This window comes from Toxorhynchites rutilus, chromosome 3 (assembly GCF_029784135.1).
Source record: "Toxorhynchites rutilus septentrionalis strain SRP chromosome 3, ASM2978413v1, whole genome shotgun sequence".
Classification (NCBI taxonomy): domain Eukaryota; kingdom Metazoa; phylum Arthropoda; class Insecta; order Diptera; family Culicidae; genus Toxorhynchites; species Toxorhynchites rutilus.
The window spans coordinates 273,687,741-273,709,189 of record NC_073746.1 but is presented as its reverse complement, the minus strand read 5'-3'; the positions used below and the strand labels follow the sequence as shown (position 1 = coordinate 273,709,189).

Sequence of the window (21,449 nt, the reverse complement as noted above, 5' to 3'; positions counted from 1 at the left end):
TAACGAGGATTCTAATGAGAACCCTCTATGCCATTATTTTTTCGCATCATTTTGGTACTTTGCAGGTTTTGGAAAATGTACGATTTTTTAGGAAATGGATAATTGGGAATTGGGAAGAAATAATTCCTAAGCATTGATATTTCTCCACGACCAACAATAAAAATTACAGCGTATGTTTTCGTTTGGAATAAAAAGCCTGCCATTAATAAGTTAAAATTACATGAAATAAGAAATGTGGATGATTACTTAGACCCCTCCATACTCCTGTGCTTGTTCGTCCCGGAATGTAAAATGATGCAATTATGAATACCGTATATTTGCTAATTGAAGTGACTTTTAGTTTGCGGAATGTTTGTACTTGCAAAAAAAGAGGGTTTCGGCCAATGTTCGATTTTTCGAACAGTAATTTCCCGGAAAATGGAAGATGGGAAAAAATTCTTGAACATTGGGGTTTCTTCAGCGCCAATAATCGAAATTACACCAAAAAACAATTTTACAGCTTGATCGTTAATGGGCTAAACTTATCGACTATGAAGCTTAAGAAGAAAAAGAAAAATTTATCACTTTGCTTCATGAAAATCTGGGAGCAATAAAACCAACATCTGTTGATTCTGAGCGTGCATTTTCGGCGCCTGTCTATTTTTGTAGTAAAATTCGTTCCAAGTTGAATGATGAAACGCTTAATGTTGTATGCGAAGGTACATGGTCTGGTTGATCAGTAGTTCCATTTATATTAGGACATCTAAAACATGCATGATTCACGGATAGCCTCAAAAGATGAAGACCTTTATCGTATCGGTATTCGATTTCTGCTACAAAATTGTAGCAAGCAATGCATAATATTTTGAATGATTCACTTGTACCCATTTTTTCCGACTGACTTGCAACAATATTTACAGTTGACGAATGATTTGCTTCCTTTCATTCGATTGGTATTGTGTTTGTATATCGTATCGTATCCATGTCTCGTCAAGAGTAACTAAGCGCTTGCTAATCTCTGGGTCAGGGTCGTTCATAGAAAGTGTCTCTTCTTAGATTTCAATGCGTTGATATTTTCAATGCTTTAGACATCCATCTGGAATGATGACGGCATCAGTGGTAAGCCTAACAGTTTCACACCCCAACAGGTCTAGATTCAATCCCATGTGTGAAACCTTGCGAAATCGGGAATTTCTGAGGCGAAAAAAATCATGTCTTTTTTCGGAAGGGAAGTCAACTGTTGTCCCGGTTAATATTTTGTTAACTCTGGTATATAGAGTCCAGTTATTTATGATTAACACTCAACGTGGCGGAAATAAACGATGAAAAATATGCGGAGAAAAGAATCTTCTAAGAATCAAACTCTCCAGTAAAAACCTCTGAACAGATTAGAGTATTATGTTAAGGATTCTAGCTATCTCTCTGATCACCAGTCTTATGCTCCTTCGTTCCTGGTTTATTACATTACCAGGTTCAATGCTGAACGGCAAGATATGGATCCCTCGGCAGCGAGAAGAGCTAAACAAAACAGCCACGAGAAAAAAGTTTGAATAGTTGTGATCTTGAAAAAAAAGCAATAATTGAATTGAGTTATAATAGGTGAACTTAAATAGTTTTCAGTTACGTTTTTCTGGTAAAAATACGGTAAATGAATTGGATATATTATTATGAGAAATTACTAACTTGATCAATTCGAAATTGTAGGCATTTCGATTGTAAATTGGAGTATTTAGGAGAAGGTTTATTGTTTAAATTCAAAGGAAGTCACTAAACGGTGGTGAAATCAAGGTTATACAAACTTGTATACCTATAAAGGGTCGACAATGTACTTTATTTGTTTAGAAATTAAAAATTACTTCTTCGAGGGAAAAAGGAGTTTTTTGTTGATTTGGAAATCGTTTCCTGGGTTCCTAATAAAAAAATCCAACAGCTTTTTAATTCGTTTATTGTGGAAACGCAAATCAACGTCGACCCCAGTAAGAGCGGTTCAGCGGTCGTCGTTTCTCCAGTTTTCGGAGGTGATGGCCTTCCAGGAGAGTATTGGTCCACGAATACAGTTATTTCGATAGAGTATGGTCATCCTATTATTGCAATAATTTAACTGTATCAGACAGTTGATTTCACTTTTACCTAAAACTTTCAATTATTTCCAATTCATCTCTTAATTTTAAGTGAGAGTTGATATTTTTTGTAAACAAATCACTGCCTCCAAGACTAACGAGCAATAGTCTTAACCCTTTGCGGTCGCATTTAATGTTGATATGGGTGTCGTACTGGTCGAACTTAATTTCTCTTGAAAGAGATCATGTTATCTTCCCACGCTAATAATATTCTGTTTATACCGAATACCGTTATCTATTATTAATAGAAGATCCGTATTGTTTCGTGTACAAGTTCACTAGACATTAAAATTCGTTCAGAAAAGTGTTAACTATTACATAGTTGAATGAAGTATTTAGTATGATTCTTTGCTGTGGTGGCTTAGAGCAGACATACGACCCCAAGGAGTTAATTACGCACGAATATCACTAATAATACTGTCGTCGTGACATAGAAAAAAGACTAGGTAAATATGTTTAAAAAATTTGACGGTGTCACCAAATGGGTCTGAGTTCGAACCCTCTATAAGTCGATTTCCAGAAGCAAGACACTATTATTTACGTTATATCATGTTTATATTCGAGCATTTGACCTCAGAACAGTGTGTTTCGCAAGACAACAGCATTCCACGGAAGCTCTCGCTCGTGTAGGTTTACTTACTCATGACTAACAGGTGGAAAGCAAATGCCAAATAGTCGATCTACTCTCAAGTCCGAGTACGTAGCTATTCTCATTGGCCGTAGGATTTAAAACTGGTTCCATTTCGAACTGGGAAATAACAAACGTTCCTTAGTCAACCCCACGTATGAGGGGGCGAGGCCAGAGGCACAAACGTTCAAGCGCTGCAATGGCATGACAGAAATTTATTTCTTGAACATTTATAGCCACCGCCACCGGTTTTCATAGGGGCTTACACTTGTAATGCATACAAACCACCACAATTATTTCCCGATGCCGCGGGTTAACGAACCTCGCGTGCTGTTTGCCTGTTATGACGTTCTAAGTCTGCACTCGAGACTAGACTCTGTGCAAGTCAATTATATCATACCGTCGATCCATAAGACGTATAAGTCACCCAGCTACAACTCGGCCATTGCCACATGAAAAACAAGCACTATCAGTAGCACCTTAAACAACGGCATTTTCAAGGCTTATGAGCTTACGCTAGACTGCACACACTGCAGACCTTGGGTTTCTTGTGAACTTTTCATGAGCAGCGATTTGTTTGCAATTCGTATTTCTGTTCTACCAGTCGCCGCCGCCCGTTCAGCACTCGAACACGACGGATGAAAATCACAGCCGCTGGCTGATTGAAAGACGAATGAACTTTTTAATCAAATTCTCGTCACAATCGAATAGATAGACAACAAGCTGCGCACTGATAGCGTTGCGTTCGTTGTTGATTGATGCTCATGCTTTATCACTTTTATTGTTCCTCGTCCTGGCGACGATTCTCCCCGTGTTGTTCCACTGGGACTTTGAAAAAGCCCCACTCAATCATCGTGTGTGTTTGGACGCTGACCAATTTGTGGGTTCCCGCTCTGTCGCATCAAAAATTCTCGACTCGACCTAGTTTCGTACTTTGCCAACTTTGCAAACAGTGTAAAACTCAGATCATTTTCATTGCTTCTGGGCTGGCTTTCACAAGCCAACGGCCGCAGTACTTATGAGCGTATAAATAATAAATTAATCACTTGCCCTGTAGGTCATAGCATATATATCAACATACACTCGACCGAAGCCATTGGTGTGTTGTGGCATATGGCATTTTGTAGCAATGCCTGGAAGTTATACCATGTGAAAGACATGGGAGTGCTTGTGTTGATATAATGCATGTAGCACGCCTTCGTCCTCCTTCCCCGAAACACCCGTGGGGCGAAGTAGTTTGCAAGAACGTGCCAACAGTGTCGGTATTGGTGTTTCATCATCATCATCAGATGGCGAGCTTTCATGGCGCTTCCGTTTTGATTATTTTCCCTGGGTTCAGATAATGTGTTGAATGAAACACGAGCGATTCGGAACGAATGGAGTTCCCATTGAATACCGTAGGGATACCACAATGATGAACTCTCCTCCATCTGATTCAACATTACCTCTTTCGAGCCATAACTAGCCCATAAGTGTACAGTTACCATACTTATCTCCAGTGTTCGAAACGAAGCAGGATATATTCCCATGTCACTTTCATAATTTCAGTTGTCATGGTGGAACGGAACTTACCTGGAAGGAAAGAGAAAAAGAGATGGTTAATAATCGAAATAGTAGATTCATATGAGTAACTTTAAATTTTTTATATATGTTCTATCAGGTATCTCTCACAATTTTACCGAAAATGAGAATGGATACTCTAAACTAACGACGAATAACCTGATTTATTGTGAGTGGCATAAATCTCACATGTTTATTGACTATTTAGACGGTGTTGCTGCAGTTAAACCAATACCGGACCGGTGAACAAAAAATATAGCGGCTCGCCTGTGTAAAAACAAACCTTTCGCAGGTGTTTCTAATCGATTCGGCAGATTCAGCAATAGCTGAAACTGTCTAAACTAGGTATAGGAGATGAAACTTTTGATGGTTCCATGCTATGCTATCATTCATCTATTTTATGAGTATTTCCTGAAATGTTGCGGAAAACTTGGAATGGTAGGAACTATGACTGATCCAAAGATATTGTAGTAAACATAACACCCAGTAATGTATACTCAATACATAGAAAATAAAACAAAAAAATCGCATAATAGGAATAAGGAATATCTTCCTGTCCGTGCTTTTTGAGGTAGTCTTTTATCTCTGTACTTGAGTTTGAAAATGAGATGTTTTGTGTTAATTATTAAGTCTTCTTCTTCAATACTATCGTTCCCAGAAAAACTTCTGTTGTCTCAACGTGAGATTTTATAAGCGAATGCGACACTTACCCGAATGCAACATTTACCCGGATGTAACAAATACCCGAATGCAACTTAAGGAAAAATTCCAACAAATCAGCTTAGGAGTTTTTTTCGAATCTCCTGTTGATAAATAAGATTAAATCGGAACAATATGAGAGAGCAACAATACGCAGTAAAATGAAAAATTTTAATGAGGAAAATTTGAGAATGATGAGGGAGACTTCGCTGTGTCATTTTTAAAAATTAGTGTAGGCACAATTAACGTGCCGTCTTCTTTTTTCGGTATTGCCTTCCAAGGCTGGAAGATAGTTTAGAAATGAACATGGGAAAATTTGGAAAAATGAGTAGGTAATTGTAACATAAAAATTATAAAGCGTAAATGTCTTTAAAATGTGAAAAGAATTAGTAAGAGAGAAAAAATGGCGCTAACGTCGCAGTGCAATCTTTATTATGAATTTATTTTGTCGTAACGAAATTTATTCTGAGATCAACGTAATGAAGACAAAGTCCCCATCTAACGAGAAAAAGGAAGCGAGGCGGCCCCAAGCCGCCGAGGTGACGCAATCCGCCGTCGGAAGCGGCGACCTTTAGCAAGCAAACCTGTGTTCCACCAATTGCCCGGTTAGTTTGAAACATAGAAGACGATCGTTTGGTTATGTCGGACGGCATACGTTTATCTGGCGCATTACGTTTACCCGTTAATTTTAGCTTTGATATATATCTTTCATATTACAATGCAAAAATTGCTGGGCAAACGTATGCCGCCGGACGCTCGCTAACGCTTAATAATTTAATTAATATAAAAGTGAAAATATACAAGCAACGCCGTTCTATCTCTTTTTTTGCTCTACCTACGAAATATACGAGTTTTTGGATACCAGTTAATGTATGAATGTGATTATTTTAATAACGCTTATCAGGATTAAATATAAAAATACTTTCTAATCACATATAACTGTAAATACTACATTTGAGTAAATATTACTTTCGGGTTAATGTTGCATTCGGGTAAATGCTACATTTGGGTATTCGTTGCATTCGGGCAAATGTGCATTCGGGAAGATAGTCCATTCTGGTACATGTCGCATTCGGGCATTTGTTACATTTGTTACATTTGTTACAGTAAATAGGGTAACTGTCTTTCGGGTAAATGTGACACAATCCTCTAGAATACGTGTGATCACAGTGCAAGTCGGAAGAAATCGAGAACATCCAAATTGATTTGATGGAGCCGAAAATCTAGAATATGTTTACAAAACTGGTCTTTCCACAAATAGAGACAAATGAACTGCAAAGGTTTAAACAAGTTCACTCACTGACGAGTCGAATTAACTCTCAAGTTTAAAACCTCTATAATAGAGAAAAATTAAAGTTAACTAACGATGTAAGAACTGTGAAAGCAGCAACAAGGTGCGAGGGCCAGAGTAAAAGAATTCAAAAGAACTCGCCATGGATCTGAGGTGAAGTCAGTAGCGACAAAGCCGTTGTTGCTAGTTTTTGATATGCTATACATTACGATTCCATAATCCATAAATGGTTTAAATTAACGAAAACTGGAAGCATTTCCATTTTCTCATTATAATCTGTTCTGTTCATGCCATATGCCATGCCATAGATTTTATGCGTTGGATGAAACTGGGATCTGAATTTGATCGTTCAAGCATGTCTTCGGCCACTTGATTGGGAATTTAATTGAAATTTCGGCACTATTCATGCTACGACTTTTCTCATGCCCAAAACCAAAATATGGCGAACGGTCTCGTGTGAGATCACGGTCACGTGTGAGATCACGGTCACGGGCTAGCTCTCTCAAACTTAAATGATTTCCGAGCACAATTCCTTTTTTGTCGATGTTTTCATCAGTTGAAGAGGTCGTCCTTGACGTGGCAAATCGTTCATCTCTTCTCGACCGTCTTTGAATGTCTTTTACCATTAATACACATAATTTCACATAATATCTTTGATCAACAGTATTATCAAAAATCTCCAAAATAAAAGTTAACTGATTTTCAATGACGCTGTAAACAATACCAACTTGAAATTTAAAAAAAAAAAAAAAACGTTGAGCGGAAATATTTAAAGTTACAAATTTCCAGTATATATTCAACTAAATGTATTTCCATAAAAAAGTGATTCAAGCGCCAAAATGTCTCGCTCGAAATGGAAATGCAGCGTTCGATCTACGGGCAATTTAAGCTCCGCCCGTTTTCAACTCATTGGGTATAAATAACCCGTTCGCGATTTCAAATCATGGCCTCGTTCGAGCAAACTTTCCTAATGCTAATTACACACAGCGGGTTCGCCCGATACAAAGGAAGAATGGCAAATATCGCACACGCTGGTACAGTTTAGTTCGGTGAAGATACGGCGTCGATTTTCATGCCGCCTGGGGGAGAGCGCATCTGTGTGTGTTTGCATCACACGCCCATATTGTTGTTTTTATGCTTTGCCAAAGGTGGTTGAGAATTGTCGAATAATGCTGCTTGTGGAACAAAATATAATCGCCTGTGACCGAGTATTTGTCAACCGCGAAAAGACCGTCACGATAGCGTTCATCATGAATACTCAGTGCAATACGTGTATTAGGAAACAAATAGAGACATATGGCCAGCTTCTGAATTGTTCTCGTGAGGGCAAGAATGAACCTCCAAATGTTTCTACAAAACAACAAGGAATAAAAAAATCAAATTGTTCTATGTCAACGATGTGATCTTGAGCATAACCTGGTATATATTTTTTAAACATTTGAAGAAGTACATGCCAACTCGTCTGTTGGCACCACTTTTTCAGCTTCCAGTGAAACTTTGTGAGTATAAAAACATTGACCATTAAACCAACTCTGCATACTTGAAATTTTAAAAACAAAATGTAGACGACTTTTTGAAAAGGGCCGTACTTTTTTTCTTAGATTCTTACAAAAATTTCTAACTCAAAAACATAGAAACATAGAAAACATAGACCTACAAAATTTGGGTAAAGAATAAAATGTAGGAAATTATTCAAATTTATAAAAGAATATCAAACATTTTTCAAAAAAATAACACTGAAAAAATATCTTGAAATATTTTTTTTTCAAAAAAGAATGTTTTTACAAAATACTGAAAAAAATTATATGAATAGTCCATACAATAACCAACAACTCATCCATACATAGGAAGAATGCACTTTTATATGGATTGAGCTTTTCTGACAACTTTTCCATGTTTTCTTCAAAACAAAATTAAAATTCATGCCGACTGGCATAAATTTTTTTTGACAATTTGAAAAAAAATCCTTTTTGAGCGAAATAAGTTTAAATTTTTTGATTATCGTTTTTCTAATTTTTTAATGAAAATATGAACAATTTTACACTTTCTGTCCAATGATCAAAATTTTCCCGCTCTTATAGTTTTTAAGTTAGAAATTTTTGTGATTTTGAGTTTTGTTTTTCTAACTATTTTACAAAAATTTAACACTCTAAAACTTTAAGACCCCAAAAATCAATAGGAAAAGAAAAAAAATGTAGGAAATCAAATTCAAATTTTCATTCAAAATTACTACATTGTTCGATCTTCGTGTGTGATTGTCCGTACACCCTTATCCTCTCCTTTTTTTTCCTTCGCGAGCGACTGTTTCCCTTCTGACTAACTATAGAATAAGCTGAAATGTATATACATAATAGATATAATAATAGATTTAAGAATTGAGTATGATGAGCGTGAGTGTGAATGCGAGTGTGAACATTGTACAATATCCTTATATCCCCTCCTTGTCCAAAAGAAACTATGTCACCCTTCTAATCTCGAGTCGACCGCGAGTAATCGGTTTCCTACTTTATTAACCCTAGATTTAAGGAAACATGTTGATATATACTAATAAAAGTATAGCTAAGAGTTCGGCTCCTTTAAACCTATGTAACTGAGCCTGTAAAAATAAATGACTTAAATAAAAAAAATACTACCTAATGAAATTATTTAAAAAATTCCAATTCATTTTTATTAAAAACGTTTTTTTTAAATTCTAAAATAATGATATTAATAGCCCATATAATAACCAATTAATAACCAACAAGTCATCCATACATCGAAAAAAGGACAATGCAATAGGGAAAGAGTTTTTCCAGCAACAACTTTTTCATGTTTTCTTAATCCCTTATAATATCAGAACACATGTCACATTTTTATGAAATAGTTTAAGTATTAATTACTATTTGTGCTGTCAAAAGATTTTGATGAATCGTACATCAATAGAACCGAGAATCATCCAAGATTTGTTTGATATGCTTTTAATTACAATTTTCTAATCCGTGAATGGCTCAAATTAACAAAAATTAGAAGCACTTCAATTTGTGCTGTGCATATCTAATGATTTTGTTAGTTGATTTTAATTTTCGAATTGGTCTTTGCCAAGGTACCTCTATAACACAGAAAAGGAAAATATCGTTTGCGATGCACACTCAGTGCACTATTTTCATCGACGTAAGGAAACATATTGCGATACATGACCAGATTGTGTATTGTTCTCGCGATAGCAAGAATGAATCATGAATCAACCATCTTCAACGGTTTCTGGTAAAACTACGCAAACACTATTCCAAAATAAAATAGTTGCTAGTTAAATTCAATTATTTCGTAGTCCTACATCAACAACGCGGTTGTGTCCTGGACACAACCTCCTATATTTTTTTAGAAGAAGCAAATGTGTTTTATTTTCACAAAAATAACGTTTTCTATCAAACTCGTCGTTCTTCTCCACTCTTGGAACTACGGTGAGATAGCTTTATCACATGCCTTTCAATTAAAAATTAAATTAATGAATCAGTGTATACTTACATATCTCCCGGAACTTTTTCGACAGTCGGCTAAAGCTGAAACAGGTACACTGGGGCGTCACTTCGTCTGCATCGGGACCGTATTTCTCTAGCCTCCGTTCCCGCTTGCGGCGTTTCTTCTCTTCCGCCAGCTGTCGCTGAACGGAGAACTTTTCCCGCAGCTTAGGGCTGCCGTTCTCGTCGATGTAGTAGAGCGTATGCTCTAGCCCATCCGACTTGTTGATCAGCTTGGGGTCTATGGAGAACGCCTGCAGCAGACTGGGGTCTACGATTTTACGCTGGGCGGCTGAACCAGCAGCCACCGGTAGCGTCGTCGATTTCTTCGCCACAACTCCTCCCGTGTCGCAAGGCTTGGTGGCATCGTCAGTGGACCGACCAAGTTCAGTCTCTTCCTTCCTAGGCACTACTTCTATATCACTACTACTATCACAGGTGGTTACAACAGCGGTAAATGTGTGCGGCCGGGGGCTATTCACATCCGGCAAACTCTGGCAAGTACGTTTGTTCAGTTTGCGATTGGACTTGGCAGTAGTGTTCTGTTCGCCGTCTTCTCCGACTTCATCATCCTCGTCGTCTTCGTCCTTTTCTCCGATTACATAACTCACTTTGGTTTGTCCTACTGGTAACTCCGTGTACTCCTCAACGGCACTCAGGTACTGGGTGCTGGTGCTAGCACTGTGTGTCCTATCGATGTCCGAGGTCGACATGAACACGCCGGAGTCCGAGGCTACGATAGTACCCGTACTGAGTGGTGGAAGCGTCTGATTGTGGCGTAGATCATCCGCCTCACACTCACTGTTGTGTTTGATTGCCTCGGCGCGACGTCGCACGATTGCCGCCATCGTCAGCGGGGTTCCCTCCAGATTTATCTGCTTCATTGTGCCTTCGTCCTGCGCCGATTTTTGACAGCGGTGTAATCTATTTGTTTGATAGATTTGTGTTTCCATTCGAGGCCCAAGAGCAAATAAGTATCAAATAAACAGAAAGATCAACAACAGGCTTAATTAGCACAATCGCGAACGAGTGTATGATTGTATACGACGACAGTGGCGCGGTCACGCGGAGCAATCAATTATCGCACGGAGCGGAGCGCATTCGCCGATTATTTTCGCGAGATTAATTCCGAAGTATGCGCGCGCGTCTTCTCGAAACTATCAAGCCTTATCAGTGGTGCTGCGACGCGTTAATTGACGTACGTGACCTTATTTTTCACTGATGCCATTCCATGCGAGGCAGGCAGCCTGAAGTACTACACTCCGGAGCTCAGCACTGAAACTGCGTCGTAGCAATTCACAACTGCTCCTGGGTACCCCGATCGACCCGTAAACTCCACTTTTCTGTCGTTGCTTTCAGTCAACAGCCACACTTTATAACCACTCGTTAGTTGTTCGTGGCATTCGAGAGAGACCAACAGATTTGCGTATTGCTCCCCAACGCTGAGAATTTGCACGCCGAAGATCTGCATTTTTTGCTGATCTCCACAAGACCTCAACCGGGACACGATCTGGAGATCCGAAAAGTGATTGTTTACGAACGGATTTAGCACAACAAAGGAGAGAGCTAAGTAAATAACGCAACGCAACGCAGCGATTTGATGCTGTGCAAAGCTGCGATAAAGAGGCAGCGCAGCAGGTCGAAATTTGGGCTAGAGATTCAGACGAAGAGAGGGACATGTTATTTTTAGAAATAAGACGCAAAAAATTTGTTTCATGTTTTTGCGTGTGCTTCTCTCGAGAGAAAAAAAAATGATTGATTGACGTTAGGTGTTTTCTTCTGCTTGCTGAATTCGCAGATTCGCGACCCCATTGGCGGAGGGGGCTCGCTTCAACTCGCGCACTATATGCACGGAATTCCTTTCGCTACTCCGTTATGTAGTGATTCGTCAGGCCTCTTGTGTTCCGAAACAAGGGCGATATTCAACGTAAACAATTTATAATACTCTGATTTATTTATGTAAACAAACGATCGATGTCAGCGAACTTTGGAACGACTACAATTAAGATCTTAGAATGTGAATAGAATGAATAGAATGTCTATTGAATATAAAAATTAATTCCGTAGATATTAGTCTTTTAACCATCAACCAATATTGTTTTTTGATAACATTCCTGTCATTTTCCGAATATTACAATTAAACGCTTGTAATATACGGAAAATGATGTTCATTGTCCTGTTTCAGGAATATCGTTGATAATTATAAAATAATTCATTAAAAAGGGAGAAGTCAACATTTCTTATTATACTTTCAGCGAAGAACGAATTTGCAATACAAGATTTAAAACTAATTTTTTTAAACCCCGCTTTAACTTTTTTCCAACCTAATACGATGTGTGAGAATTAGTAAAGATTATCTGCAACAACCACTTTCTCAGAATGGAAAAATGAAACACTGATATTTGTAGAACTTCCAGAAATAAACAACAGTCTCCGAGCACAAGAAGCAAATAAGAAGGATGGAGCTGATAAATAAATTTGGCACTGTTGAACTGATTTTGAAAAATTGTGTCTATCAAAATTGTCCTTTAAAAAAATTACAATTCATATAAAAAAAACTACATCCAACAAATGACAGTCGTTCACAAGAACTTCCGACGATATCGTGTCGATATGGAGCTCATCTATGGTCTAAATTTATGTTCGCAAAAATCCATACAAAACAATTCCGATGGAGTTACGTAAAGTTCTTGATGGCCATCCGGAATCTTGTTTGGTTGAAAAAAAAATATGAAAATTGATATCTGCAATTAAATCTGAGACCTAACATCGGAAATATGATTACGAAACCTTATAATATTAATATGGTATCTGGGAAATCTGAAGGTGGACATCGTTGATGGATTCTGGAATTCGGAATACGCATTTCTTGAAATGACAAATCAATAAAATTCGGAATCTGATATCTAAAAACCATAGATTTGGGATCAACAATATGGAATCGAAATTTGATATATGGTACTGTAAGAAAATTGTATTCTGGAATAAAGTTTTGAAGCTGAATGTAGCGATTCGGTAACCCAAAATAGAATGATAAAGCTTAAATTAATTTCTGAAATCGAATTTCCCTTTTTGAATCCGACACATGATCCACCCACTTTCCTATAGAAGTTAGGCACTTGGGATGATTATAAGAACTCTGAATCAGGATATTGCAGGTGGATATTGGATTTAATAATACGAATTCATTAAACATGCGAATCCATGCAATCATAGTCCGAAATCAGTATGCAGAAAATTAGAAAAGAAAGTTTCTGAAATTGGATTTCCCATTTTTTTGAGGTTCGGAATTTGAAATTCATAGAAATTTGATGTTGAATTCATTTTTTTTTTTTCTCAAACATCTTACTTGTATTATTTTAATTGATACTTGGCTCAGATTCTATGCCAAATAACATGGCTTGATTTTATTCTGAATGGCAAATCGGAGAATACGTGTGTGTAAGTCGGAAAAAAATATTAAAACAAAAATTAGCCAAATTAAATTAGATATTTCATTCGCGTGATATCTCGGCTTATGTCCAATCACTACAACCTAAACGCGCATCTCTATCGTATTGGGCTCGCAGCAAACAATCTTTGTGATTGTGGCAATGGCTACCACGACATCGAGCATATTGTCTGGTCGTGTATCCGGTTCCATGCTGCTCGCTCTCAGCTCTCTAGAGCACTGAGAGCAAAAGGCAGACAATCGGATATCCCCGTCCGGGATATCTTAGGTAGCCGTGATCCTGATCTTCTGCTTCATCTATACCTGTTCCTCAGAAACGCCGATGTCAACGTTTAATGATGTTTCCTTCGTTGTGTCCCTGTTTCATATCCCTCCTATCCGATCTATAAACTTTTACTTAGTCGCGGCAATACATACACACACTCTTTACAGATACACGGGCCAAAGGTTGTGCAGTCCACTGATGATTCAACAAAAGCCAAAGGTTGTACCGCTCATGACAACTCTACACGAGCTGATGATTGCGCCGGCTAGTGACCATTCTATCCTGGATTCCTCGAGAAGACGCACCACGCTAGATATGGGGTACAGACTAAGGGGGCGTTGCTGATTAATAGTCAGCTGCCCCCCAATAGGAAGTATCCCGTGTCGGGCACAGGTACAGATCATTGAAGACAGCAACATCACAATTACGAAAACACTTGTAATACTAACCTCGAGCCAACCGCGAGTAATCGGTTACATATTACTAACATAGTTATAAGGCAAACATTGTCGAAATATTGAACTCCCGGCCCCGTCAGGTTGACGCCATATGAGCCTTAATAAAAATATATATTTTGGATTAAAAAAAAAAAAAAAAAAAAATCAGCCAGAACGGGATTCGAATCCGAAGCTTTCGACATGACGCTGACGTGTGTGACGCTAAACCTTCTTCTACGGGCGCCGGCTCTGAACCTTGGAATCGGATTTTTTTAATTCTTTCAATGAATGAACATTATAATTCAATCAAAATTTCAATGTAATGCACAAACAGAAACGTCTGGAATTCATGAAATGTCAGTGGGATATGGTATGATCGATGTTTTTTGATGCATCTTTCAGTAAGGGTGCCAAATTGAAAACACGTCACGTTTTTATGAAATAGTTTCAAAGTTATAAGTTTCACAAGTTTTTCTGGTATGAGTCAGAAATTCTCTAAGCTTTGTTTAACAAGGACAAGGGAATCTTACTGTCTAGCATAGTAATATTTCCTTGTCCTTGTTGAATTGTCAAAAATTGAAAGTTCTACGGACATTGTAGAGAGCGGGAATATTGCAACTTAAGCTCTGCCCGTTTGCAATATATTGGGTAGAAAAGAAGCTATACGAGATTTCTATTACACAGAGGCAAATGAACTGAAAAATTGGAGGCTTCTATAATTCAACACACCCACACTCTATTACACATTCTCGCTCCTGTCAGCGAGCAGCCAATTAAAAGTATTATTGCTTAATGCTGATGTCACACACAGTGATTTTGCCTCATACGCTTGGTATTACACAGCAGTGCTATTTTTTCGCAACTTCAAATCTAAGCTCGACGAAATGATACCCCACGTCGATTTCCACACCGTCTGGTATAGAGTGTGGGATTCTGAGGGATCTACGCTAAGGTCGATTCGGTCATCTTGGAAGAGTAGCATTAAACCAAATGCTGGTAATTTATAGGAATATATAGAGATGCGCGGACAATCATTTACCTGCATGAACAATGTATATATAAAAAATAGTTATATTTAAAATCATAATCAGGCACAATTTGTTTTTGTTGGACACGTGCAAAAAAATGGGTTACATGGAATACATACTTAATACAAAAAGGTTTGTTTTCTTTCACAGCCTTAATTCAAAAGCGTGTTTAAAAAAAATCCAAAAATTTCATTATCATTTTCCCTCACTACGCATCTTGTGGAACATTAAATTTCCGAATTTTCCTATTTTTCTTCAACATTTTCCGCCGTACAAACATTTCTATTTCTCATCAAAATAATAGCAGCTCAAATCGGATAATTCGTTTTTTCGTAGTGAAACATTTGTGGCGATTGATTTAAATATACTAGCAGACCCGGTGACTTCGTTCCGCTCAAAATAGTTATTTTTTTCGTACATTCGCGATCGATCGACGGGCGATGCCATTCGAATTCTAAAAAACGCTTTCCGAGCTCAATTGAATTCAACTCCTTTTATTCATAACACAGTTGATTGCATAATGCTTATCTTTTTCGGTTTCTTGCCAACGAAATAAACTTAAAGAAATTTTCATTTTTGAATCGCTGGCGGCAATAACGATCCGGTTCGATGGTGAATTTGGCTTTGAATCTGTAGAGATATTTATAATCTCAAAATTCATGAGCGAATCCCAGTATTGACTTATTTCAGAAAAAAACTGCCAATAATGTCGGATTAAATCTACTTTCTTCAACAATATTCGCCCCGCATGACGAAGATAAATAAATAAAAAAACTGAGCCACAAAAGTTCCTCATGGAAACCGATGGCTCGAATCCTTAATTTAAAAGCAAACTGTACGATGTTCGTATTCTACAGAACACATAACCTACTTATCACAAGGATCAGCAGATTGCACTTAAACAATTTTATTTGTGGAATTCGTACAATATGCGGGGAAAACCTCCTAACCTAAATGATAAGAACGGGGTTAATCTCGATAATTCCCATGCAAAGTGAATAATAACAAAGCAAAATTAATGCTTTCACCAACATTTCATCGGATACTAGACTCCGCCGCTTTTGGAAAGCAAACCATTCTCTCCGATGGGCAAACATTGATAAGCGGCTTGCTTCTCTTCTCGCTGATTAACCACAATGGAAATTAAGTCGCAATCTCTTTGTTACACGGCTTCGCTTGCAACCAAATATTGATGTATTCGATAAGGGTCATTTGGCGCACTGGTGATCGCACATCTGTCGGCTGTGTTATATAGTATGTATCGTGTGTTTATTGTTTATCTTTGTCAAACAGACGCGTGTTGATTGCAATTGCAGGTCCACTTTCCTCGTTGGAGTGATGGGTTCATTCTCGTTAAGCTTTCGTCATAATAAATAACAATTTATAGAAGAGGAGATAATTGACCGTCGAAAATGTTCAATCAAGGAGCTACGAGCGAACAAAAATCTAAAAAAAAAATGGCTCATGTAATCGTCGTTGCGAATTTCATCACCCTCCAGTTCGAACCGGAATACAATCTAAGCAATCAAGCATTTGGATCATTTCCTTCACATTCCTTGACTTCGGACCGGTATTGGGAAGGCAGCTCTGGCCAAATTCGTTCGAGCGTTCAAACGGTTCATTGGATTTCGCTGTGTTGTGATTCAGCGACTTTGGAAGCGTAAAAAGACGGTATACACTACATTTGAAATTAGTATCAAAGACAATTGCTATAAAATTATTATGATTCGGCAACCAGAAACTGAGTGTGGTCAAAAAATACACACACTGCTCATTCAAACAAGTTATTTTAAGCGTTACGGTAATGATTTTGGGTGCGTTGTAGTGAAACATTTGTCATTGTTCCAAATTTGGACCGAATTCTGCTCAATTAGTCATCTACCGATTCGTCCCACATATTTTTAAGAACTACTCGTCTTCCAATGCCAATGCGTAGCAAAATACGTCACGGACACAAGTATCACACCTCGCGAATACCTTGGAATGACGCGTGCGTGATATCTTCGCGCAGCGTTACGACGGAGAGGCACGTGATTTTTTTTTTCTTTGCGAGCCTCGTAATGTTTCCCCTCGTCACCAACTGCGAACAGTAAGACTAGCAGGGCGGTTTGGGTTGGTTACCCCGCTAGTGTGACGTATATCAAGACTCACCGGTTGGCATCCACCGATCGCCTCTCATAACAGCAAGATTCGCAGAGGCGAATGGAATTTTACTCACCACCACACGTCTTTTCTGAAGGGGGCTTTGGGGGGAATGGTGCACAACCACTGCGCATTTAATGGTAATGTGGTGACCGAGTCGCGCTCCCGAGACCACGAACCGCGTGCGTTTGTTAGCTTCACGCGTCTTTCCTCTCATTATGAGCCTCCCACCATTGTACCGCGCGCAAAGCATGTTTGCACACAGTTGTTTCAGTTGTGCTAAAAATAAATTTGCAAAACGCGCTAATGGAGGCTGGTCCGTGGTGAAAGAAATAACAAGACACAAAAAAAATGTGACGCTATGAAAAGAGGGGCGCGACTGCATATTACGCCAAAGAAGAAACAAAAATCCCGCTGCCGTTTATGTAGGTGATGTGTATGCTTTGAGAGCTGCTTTCTGACACGAAAAAAGATGTCCTGAGGCGGTGTGCACAAGAAGCATACAACAACAGTGCAGTGAACTCTTATCTTCTCCTCTTCATTCGGATTTCACTTGCCTTCGCCAAACTCGGTTAATCGTTCGCGCGCAGTACGACGAATCGCACATAACGACAGTCACCACCGCGGCTGGTTGGTGACATAATATTGCATATCTTCTGTTGCTGTGGTGGTTGGTTGCACCGATCAGTTAGGGTTGACTGGCGCACGTACACTTATCTCATATTTCGCATTACTTCTGGTGGTGGAATAATATCCGTTGTTTTGGTTGGGGAAATTTACCGCGAAAATCCACTTCACTTTGCTCTAGTATGCGATATGATAAGAAGAAACGCAGAGAATACAGTAAATTTTATCGCAGTGTATCAACACAGTTCATTTCGAGTCTCGTGATACATCTAAAATACATCTAAAATGTTATTTATGAATCTCGATTAGGTGTATGTGATGGTACATTGACATGAAGAAAAATGATCTTGAGTTTTCGTTTTTCAAGCAGAGAAAGGTTCAAAATGGCTCCAAAGGTCATAACATATGATCGCGTCAAACACAAAAACGATCTTCCTTGCTAAGGCAAATCAGTTTTGAGTTTGAAAAATAATGCTTAAAATTCTCAAATATTAAGCCACTTTTTTATTTAAAAACAAAGTGACGATGCAAAAACGACATTCGTTATATGGTGCGCGTAATATTTCAAATTTAGCTAGCATTTTCAGAAAGCTGTGACTTTTTGACATTAAATACAAAAATCTAAGAAAAAATATTTTTTTCGTTTTTGAGATACAGTAACGTCTCGATTATATCACTGGGCATTTTAATCACGTCTCGTTTTTATCACTCTCGAATTTATCGCTGAAAATGTTTCGTTTTTATCACGTTTTTCGAAGAATGAGAAATTACATGAAAGCTTTAAACTGCCGTTAAATTATTGAAAAAAATGAAATTCAAGAAAAAAAAATATTTTTGAGCATTAATGCCGCCTATCGTAATTAGAGGTATTGATGGAAAAATTTCTTACTGTTGAATTTGTAGCGTATACCACATATTTCCTTGAAAGCTTGAAAGCATATTATTTTCATTAGCTCAGAAACAAAAACTATGAATAATTATAAGCAATTTTCTCTTCGATTGTGTGAAATGAGATGCACGACCTATGCCATTTCCCAGTTTGAGCCGCGGAAGAGACAGTCGTAAAGTATATTATCTAATCAATTGTTGAAATTCTTTTTCGAGATAATCGATAATACTTTTTAGTAATAGATTTATTCTTGAGTAGTGACAACTAAGCTACAAGAGCTAATGGAAAAAATACGAATCACAAATCGCTCAACAATTCGATATACACTATACGACAATCACAAGAATGCTAAAGGAGAAGTACTAATTTGTGAAACTGTATGTTTCGAAATCATCGAGCACTAGAAAAAATATACTGCTGACGGTAAAATTGTTGTAATGTTCAAATTGATTGTTGGTAAATATTCTATATTTACTTTAAAGGAAAATACAGCAAGCTAGAAACGGCTGTCTACGGCTGTGGTGGTTGATAGTATCTGCGTCGTTTAAGTTCAGCGAATCTTGTCTTAATTTTAAAGTTTGTGCAATGGATAATTTCAATTACTTGAATACTTATGATTTGACCGTTGGCGGGTACATAATTGCAACGAAATTGCCTTAATTTTCAAAATGATTGACGAAAACCGGATAATTTTCATGTTACAATGTTTCCAATCCATTGATGGAAAATCGAAAAACCTTCGATGTTTGAAAGTGGAAACTATTTCGTGAATGCTTCTAAAATCAGTTTGTTCTGAAAGTTTCCGAAAAAGACTACTAGGGGCGTTCTGATAATAGATAACTGCATTGCGCACCCTTGCTTGTGGGGATGAAATTCCCTCTGGCGATGGACTGATTAAAGATTGTCCAACGCCAACAGAATGATGAACCAGGGACTGATTCAAAACATAAAAGTAATATATCAAGAAAAATAAGAAATGCCAGTCAGGCTAAATTCGGAAATACTGGATAAGGCACTGAAAAAATCAATCACAAAATCTTGGAAGCAATTTGATGTGGTCCAAAACAAATATGTATTTGGTAAATGAAGACAGAATTTCTCTGTCCACCTTATTTACGGTTTCTGATCCTTGTAATCAAATAGTGGTACCGGACCTCGAAGAAGAAACGATATTTCACACACAACTTTCTGACAGCCAAATTATTGGTACATGGAATGATCCATCAGAAAAAATTTAAGGAAAAATGGGAAAGATGGAGATGAAGAAAATAGAAGTATAGTTACAGTAAGCAACCGGAAATAGCTGCTCTGAAAAACAATTCATGCAAAACTTCAATTCAAAATTTAAATAATACAATAGAATGGGAAGAACTAAAAAACCTAAATTTAGCCACAATGTCTTTCACACAACTTCGAGAAAACAAGAGAAATTGCTATGAAAGAAGCACTGCAACTATAGTTTCGTTATATCATGTTATGTTGTGTTATTTTACGTGTTCACGTGATGAATATTGTAATATATGTTTGACTATACATTTTGCATGTTACACGGAGAATAATGTTTAAATCATACATATTGGAGAAAAAAAGATTTTTCGTTTAATTAAATTATCACATTTCCATTTTACTGAAAAATATTTTTTTTGAGCGTGATATAATCGAAACGTAACTGTATACAATTTTGTTTTTCCATATTTATGCTGATTTTGATTTTAATATGTCCGGACGTGTATTTTTATAAATTTTAGATGTTTGCACGGCAAAACTCTTTTTTTTTTTAAATATTTTTGATATTTAGAAATCCAGGCAAAAATCGAATTCTGATTCTAAATTCTGATGTATTGTTTTGATTTGTATTTAAATGTGCGCTTATAAGGCGACCATTTCTTGATAGATCACAAAGATGTTGGCATTGATTAATTGGAAATATTGCATCTATCACAATAGAAAAAAAATATGTTTCTTAAACAAACAATTGAATAATTGTAAAATGTTAAGCGTTGTCTAAACGCACTAAATCCTACGTTTTGATTGGTCCAATTTGTGTTCCTCATTTTAGACTGACCAAAAGAAACGACTAGAGTAGCAGTGAGATACAGTTTTAATACATCAATACCACCGTGCATGTGTATATAATTTTTTTTATCCCTTTTGTTTATTTTAGGCTCATTAGCATTTTTGCTGTAACAGAGCCGAATTTTAATCGTGTACATGTCACATTGTTTATCATATCTATAATTAGCACATTACACAGTTGCCATTTTTCGGCGTTAGAGTATTCGCTTCTATACCATTGCATAGCATATGGTAGCCATTTAGGCGTAAATGTTTTTCCTTCTGTTCTTCCATTATCCAGTTAGAACCGAATAGCGGAGACAGTTGATTGATCATTGTTGAGTTATTTATAGAACAGCAGCCCGATGTTGTCTTGCAGAGCAGAGCAGTTGTATGGATGAATCGATCGTATTTCGACCGTGGATCGATCTCCATCGCTGATGATTATTGCGTGGACGTAGTTATTCTGTAACAAACACAAAGATCAATAAGGGTCCTGAGTTTTGAACTCACGATCGATCGCTTACTAAGCGAACGCGCAACCAATGTGGCTACGGAGACCCCCATGTGTATATCATTCTATCCAAGAAAACAAACAATGTTCTTGCTCTAGTCTCTATCAATCTCACATCAGCTAGCGAGCAGACAACATTCCTTCCTAATGCTGATAATACATAGAGCGATTTTACTCGATACAATAAAATATATAGCACACTGTTCAGTTTATGAAAGGAATCGAAACATTGCGTCGTAAGCCCCATTCCTGTGTGATTTTTCTGCT

The 21,449-nt window shown here is 37.6% G+C and overlaps 2 protein-coding genes across 2 annotated transcripts in view; both read right to left on the bottom strand.

Annotated features, from left to right (window-relative positions):
* The window catches only part of LOC129774236 (uncharacterized), a 43,920-nt gene that overhangs the window by 10,228 nt on the left and 12,243 nt on the right, over nucleotides 1-21,449 (bottom strand). Inside the window, exon 2 of the mRNA XM_055777944.1 lies at nucleotides 9,778-10,698. Coding sequence (XP_055633919.1) covers nucleotides 9,778-10,698 — 921 coding nt within the window. The remainder of the gene's footprint in view (nucleotides 1-9,777; nucleotides 10,699-21,449) is intronic.
* Nucleotides 10,555-21,449, bottom strand: part of LOC129774851 (uncharacterized) — a 22,208-nt gene continuing 11,313 nt past the window's right edge. The window contains exon 2 of the mRNA XM_055778867.1: nucleotides 10,555-11,284. Coding sequence (XP_055634842.1) covers nucleotides 11,030-11,284 — 255 coding nt within the window. The 3' untranslated portion in view covers nucleotides 10,555-11,029. The remainder of the gene's footprint in view (nucleotides 11,285-21,449) is intronic.